Here is a 6,597-nt window from a genome sequence, read left to right as displayed (position 1 = left end):
TTATGTCTTGTGCTTGTGTTTGCTGCCTGTGTGTAGTGTGTCTCCGTTAAGACGAGGTTGTATCCTCAGCGATGGAGGAACTTTCTCAGCACGTCAACTTTTCTTTTGAAGCTGCAGGAACACGAAGTACAAAAGGAGGTAGAGCTTGCATGCTTCACTCCAGTGCCACAAGAAACTGTTCGAGGACACAAGGTGCTGTTCTGATGTGAATCTTCCTCAGGTGAGATAGATTTTTACACATATGACCGGAAAGAAAATGTTTTTTTGAACATTTAAAGATCAATATTGGAGTTAAATATACCGTAAATATAAAAGTTTTGAAGATCGGCGAACAAACTTTACATTTCCAACATCATATTTTATGTCATAGTTTCGATCAGACATTTTGTGGCCAAAGTCTGAAGTGTGGAAACACATTTAATTTGATCTATTGTCTGATTTAGTACATAAATGTTAATATAGTTTGACATAATATTGGTGTTGCATAGTGTTTGTTCACCGTTACTTCTTAATCATTGATGTTTGCATACATATTTTTGTAAAATAATGTTTTTGATAATTTAATAATGCGGTTAACCACACCTGGTGGTCGACCTATAGATGGCCACTGAGGAAGATCCACATTGGATGAAAACGTTGTTTTTGCTTAAATTAAATTTAAATTTCATCAGGAGATTGACAACCAAACATGATCATGTGACCAACAGCAAATATATTTAAAGGGGAATAATTTACCAAAGCACAGTGATAAGAACACCTTTTTATTTCTTACTGATTTAATCAGTCCACAGGAATATGCATAAATCACACCTTAGTTAATTTTTGCATGCCTTTTTTGCTTTGTTAGGTTTTTGTTTGTCTTCTTTTTGACTTTCAAGTCGACTAAAAAGTACTCCAGAGTCAGATCCTAGTGGTCTCCCTTCAAGGGGACAGTCCATTCCCTGATGCCGTGGCAGGAAGTTCAGCGCCGCCCAGTCCCTGTCGCCTGGTTGCACCCCGAGTCTGGACAGGAGTTTGTCAGAAATCCCTGGCACAACTGGCTGCAGGAGGATCCCATAAACCCTCAGGCATTCAAAGGAGACGTGGATGACGGTGTCCAGCCAGCGCTGCTCTTGACTGTCCTCCCTGTCCAGCTTCCAGGGCGCGTGGCGTTGAATGAATGCATTGGTTTGCCTCACACAGGCAGCAATGGCCTCCAGAGCTTTGTATACGTGCATGTTCTCGTAGTGCTGCTCGACCACAGCAGGGAGATTTTTCACAGCGTCCAACATGTGGTGGTCTTCAAACGCCGCTCTGCCTCCCCGCTCTCTTGGGAAGGACCGAGGACAGAAAGCTGGGTAAACCTGAGCTGGGTTAAGACCTGGAGCTGTGCAGCGGTTAAGCAGACCGCCCAGAGAGTCGGCTAGCTCTGCGTTGAGCAGCTTAGTTACTTTGTGATCCGTGTAATCGCAGTCCGAGTCCGGAACACCTTGACGCAGCAGAAAGTACCTCATACCGTCAGTCGTGAACATCCGCGAGCGTTGGAGAGGATCCACGACATTACCCACGCTTTTCGACATCTTCTTTCCTTCTGATGTCCAGTGCGAGTGCACGTATATCGTCTGAGGCAGCGGTAGTCCAGCTCCGAGGAGGAAAGCTGGCCAGTAGATGGCATGAAATTTCAAGATATCCTTTCCTACAATGTGGTGGACCGCTTTCCACCACTCGTCGTGTGTATGTGGATATCCAGCCACTGTGAGGTAGTTCACCAGAGCGTCCAGCCACACGTAGATGGTCTGCTCGGGATCGTTGGGGACGGAGATGCCCCACTGAAGGCGGCTTCTCTGACGGGACACGGAGAGGTCAGGGAGGTCCTGCTGTAGCCACTGGAGGACAATCTGGTAGAAACATTCTGGCTGTATTACGCGAGGGTTTCCTCTGAGCCAGTCGAGGAGCTGAGACCGAAGAGCAGACAGACGGAACACGTAGTTCTCTTCTTTCATCCACTCCACCTAAAAAACAGTGAAGTAGTTTTATTAAGTCTTAAAGCTCAGGCAGATTTATTCTCACAATAAACTGACCATGATGTGTGTATAAGTAAATGTTATCTTCACTTTGATTTCTATCTCAGTTTCCCACCTTGTGTCCACTCTCCAGCGACACCTTGATCGGCGTCCCCGCGGAGTCCACAGCGTCGCCCACCTGCAACGGCGTGAGGAAACTCTCGTCCTGTGTGGAGTACCAGCCTTCATAATGACCCTTGCGGATGAGTCCGTTGTTCCAGAGCACCGACCAGAAACGCTCCACAGCCCGACGGTGCCTCTGCTCCGTGGTGCGTATGTAGTCCGTGTACGAGATGTCGCAGCTGTCGAAGAGATGTTTGAATCGCTGGGACACGTCGGTGCAGAAGGTCAGGGGATCTTTTCCTGCAGCTTCTGCGGCTTGTTGGATCTTCAAGCCGTGTTCGTCCGTGCCTTAAGTACATGGGAACAGGACAGGAGAGAGGAAAGGTATAGAGGTACAGTTATCGTCTCGTTTGTTTGTTTGTGAACTGTTTAACTTTAAATGTAAACAAAGGGTTTTGACGACATGTTTGGGGGTGTAGATTATGAATCAATGGAAGAAATTTAAAGATGTTGGTGGTGAAGTGAATACACTTTTTTTTTTACAGGAGGCATATTCTCAATAAGATCATTTGCTCCCTCATCATCCTCCTCTTTCTCACTTCACACACTGGTAAATTAGATTAAGAGACTCTAATTTATTTGTTATTTGTTTCATTGTATATGCAATTCTATGCAGTCAAAGTGACTCAGTTCCACTCTGATCACATACCCTGGTACATACAGAATAACAGCATTTCTGTATTTTCAGTATAACAGTATTTTCCCAAGTACCACAGTTTGAGAACCATGGGTGTAGTAAACAAAGGTCAAAATGTCTTCAATTTCCAATTACTATCAACCTAAATCCCTGGAATTCACAAAGAATCCCTGGGATTAATTAAATGATGAATTTACCTGTTGCAAACTTTGAGTTGAATCCCTGAAGCAGCTTAAACCGGTGAAAGCAGTCGGCTATCACAGCTGAATACAGGTGTCCCAGGTGAGGAGAAGCGTTGACGTAGAAGATGGGGGTCGTTATGTAGTAGCTCCTCTCATCTTTGCACTGGCGGCTCGCAGCAGCGAACCTCTGCAGCCTCGACAGAGCCGAGGGAGGAGAGGGAAGCAACGGGCTCTGCCTCAGGCTGTGAACAGCACCGATGCTTCTGGTGGCGGCGAGAAAAGGGAGCCTCATCGTTGGTGAGCAGGTGAGGCTCACATGAAGCCTAAATAGAGAGATAAATGTAATATATTAAATACGTATTGTAAATAGTGTAATTTTAAAGCGACCGGAGTATCTCACTTTAACTCTGTGGCCCATGTGTTTTGCTTCCTCAAGGTTAAAACACATCTTCCGGGTTCATAAAAACCTACACCGGCCATCGACCAATCAAAGCGCCGCAAAAGACGACGCGAAGTCCTTCCGCCACCAATCAGACTACGAGGACTGTCCCACTTTATTTTCTGTGACTTTTCAAATGTGAAAACTACGGGAGAATATTAGGGCCACGTGTAAAAAAATTGAAAGAAATAAAATAATAAACCAGCATGAATTCTGAGAAATATATTTTTTTAAGTTCAGTGTTACAGTTACACCTCTTCGCCTGTAGGGGGAAGACTACATTCTTGTGAACGATTAAAGTCCCGTACTCACTTCCGCCGCCGCGCTGCGCTGTTGTTACGTGCACTGACTTTATCATTTACACACACACACACACACACACACACACACACACACACACACGGAACGTTTTCATCTGGAAACACATCTTTATACATTGGAATTGAGGTAAATTGTCGCTCGACATTAACAGGCACACGAGTAATTCACAAACTCGCGTGTCCTATAATTAGAGCAGAAGATATCTCCAAGCTAAAAGCTAGCGTCTAACTTAGCCACCAGGTTACCTAGCGCCTCTGTTGTCCAGGATATCTCCCTCTTGTATACATTTGGAAAATAGAGCTGTTGTGTTTTCTTTTTTTCTACTCTTTGTTTCCATGTTTATGCCAAACGTGAGCTGTTTTTGTCCAGTTTATTTTCGTAATGCAGCTGAAGAAGTAGTTACCTATATGCGTTGTGTCATCTCATCAAAAGGATAGACCTTACGTGCTTTATTTAAGACAAATTAAGACTGTAAAGTCTGAGGGTGATAGTGGGTCGGTTCGGTTTTGAATTTTTGAACAATAACGAGAAATAACGAGTTTTTTCAGTCTCCTTTGTATTGAGGATGCGAAATGTTGTTGATGTATTGCAGGTAACATGTATAGCATAAGGCATGGACACTCAATTCTGTAATTAACCCAGCTTTGATTTTCTTATTATTTGTCAAGTGTGTAGAATGAGTTCAAGGAAGGAACGACAGGCCTACACAAAGCCAAAGAGGATAAAACAAGAGTTTACACCACTGGAGAAGCTCGAGCAACAACAGGCGCTTCTCCACATAGAGCAGTTACTACAAGAAGAGCCACAACAACCACAGCTAGAACTGACACATGGGGCCATTCCATTTCCGGACCCAGTCCAAGGTACAGTGGCTTTACATTTTCACATTTTCCCAGTTAAACATAATTAATTATATGAAAGTTGAGAGTAATTTTGTTTTGTTTTTTCAAACTGCAGAAGTGACTCCTAGAGATGCAATAAGTGACCCAGACAGTGAGTATGACATTAAAGGTAAGTAGACACATTTGTTTACATGTGTTTTGTATGATTTATAACATAACGTATAGTAACATCATCCACATTTCTCATGTTCTAGCGTTGAGAGCATACACAGACCGCATTGCACATAGGTTGGACCAGGTGCAGGACAACGTGAATGAGCTGCTGGCGCTCATTCCACCACGGTCGTTGCACGACACTGCAGAGGACATAGTACTGCTGTCTCCCTGCAAAAGTGTCGGCCAACTGGAGGAGCTGGACCAGAGTCTGAATCGACAGGAGAGGAGGAACAAGATGGTAATAAAGTCTCATAATCTTGTCTTTAGTCGATTCATACTGAGTAACATAAATAAACTCCACATTGTGTGTTTCTGTTTTGGATGTTGTTACAGCAACATTACCTTGTGACCTTAGGCGGAGAGAACGGAGGCATTGCAGTTCGCCGTATGCTGCGGCGAGTGGCGACTAATGATGTTCTGTCACAATATAGCCTGAGAGGGAGGAAGTCGAAAAGGGCCTTCCAGGACCTTTCCCTATGTAGGATTATAACAAGTAAGTGTTGTTTTCAACATCAATCGTTATTATTTTTAATAATTATTAATTTGACTTGTAATGTCACTGTACTTGTCCTCTGCTCTAGGTGCCTGCCAGATAAGCTTCCCTTCACTCACTGCAGCACAAATAGAAGACCTGATTGGGCAAGCACTCAAGTTTGCCCCACACAGACAAAGGTAACACATTTGAAATTCTCCATCCATTTGTTTTGCTTTTCTGTTCATTCCAAATATAGCATGCCAAACTTGTGTTTCTTGTTCGACTTTTTAGGTCATCTCGCAAAGATTGATGGAGTGGGCCCCTCTGGACAGCCAATGCACATTTTACACGCCCCCTTTTCCACACACACCTAGACGCCTTTGATATTTCTTTTTCTATTTTTGTTGCATTTTTATTTAAAATGTATATCCAAGTCAACTTGAACTTTCATTTTGTATATTTGTATATATTGTAGTAAATCGTTTTAAATCCTATCAGGTTTGCCTGTTCATTCATCAATGCCTGCAAGTGCTAATGTGCAGTTTCAAATAATAAGATTAGTACAAAATGCTGTCATATGTTAAAGCAACCAGAAGAATATTCTACAAAGGTTCCCTAAAGGTTGTGACAAAATTAATGTTTGGGGAATGTTCTTAGAACCGAATGTGGAAGCGTTTTTTTTTTTTTTTTTTACACTGGACATTTGAAAAATATCTTCAAGGTCCAGACAGTGTGAAAAAAACAGCCTCTTTCACTCCAACATTAGTGGGGGGACCTGGGATTTTGAAACCCGGATGATGCCTGACATAGTGAGACTGCAGACTGCAACAAAAGCTCCCCTGCTTCAAAGTCCAAAGAGGACGTCGTTCTTCATCATTTGTGTCTTAAAATTGTCCTAAGGTGTCTGATGAAGAAATAAAGTTGAATCAAAGTTGATTGTTGAAGCTTTGTTAATTCTTTGCAAAGTGAGTCAAGATGGACAACAGCTCAGAGGCAAGTCTGAGCTAATATGAAAATATGACTTTTCTATATGTTTATTTATTTTTATTTTTCAAAAGTTTTTTTTTCAAGAAAATATTCTTTTTTCAAACGTCATAGTATAGTATGTCGTACAAAATTTGACCCGTTTTTGAAAAAAAAAAATATTTGGTCCAGAATTTGACAAAAACGTCATACTATATATGTCGTCCAAAATGTGACTATTTTTTTAAAATACATTGTTTGATCCAAAATTAGAAAAAAAATCATACTATACTATGTCGTTCAAAATTTTAAAACTTTTTTAAAATATATTATTTAATATACTACTACTTACAACAT

At 42.0% G+C, this 6,597-nt stretch overlaps 1 protein-coding gene across 1 annotated transcript; it reads right to left on the bottom strand.

Moving 5' to 3' along the window:
- Nucleotides 1–815: 815 nt before the first annotated feature.
- Nucleotides 816–3,405, bottom strand: mars2 (methionyl-tRNA synthetase 2, mitochondrial; the record flags this gene model as incomplete). Its single annotated transcript, XM_083891402.1, has 4 exons — nucleotides 3,385–3,405; nucleotides 3,000–3,307; nucleotides 2,119–2,453; nucleotides 816–1,991 (listed from the first exon to the last, which is right to left on the bottom strand). Exons 2-4 carry the CDS (start codon nucleotides 3,274–3,276, stop codon nucleotides 816–818), a joined length of 1,788 nt encoding a protein of 595 aa, XP_083747528.1. The 5' UTR covers nucleotides 3,277–3,307; nucleotides 3,385–3,405.
- Nucleotides 3,406–6,597: the final 3,192 nt, after the last annotated feature.

This window comes from Microchirus variegatus, assembly GCF_963457635.1.
Source record: "Microchirus variegatus genome assembly, chromosome: 6".
NCBI lineage: Eukaryota > Metazoa > Chordata > Actinopteri > Pleuronectiformes > Soleidae > Microchirus > Microchirus variegatus.
Note: the sequence above shows the minus strand (reverse complement) of the source record. Positions and strands in the feature narration are given on the sequence as shown.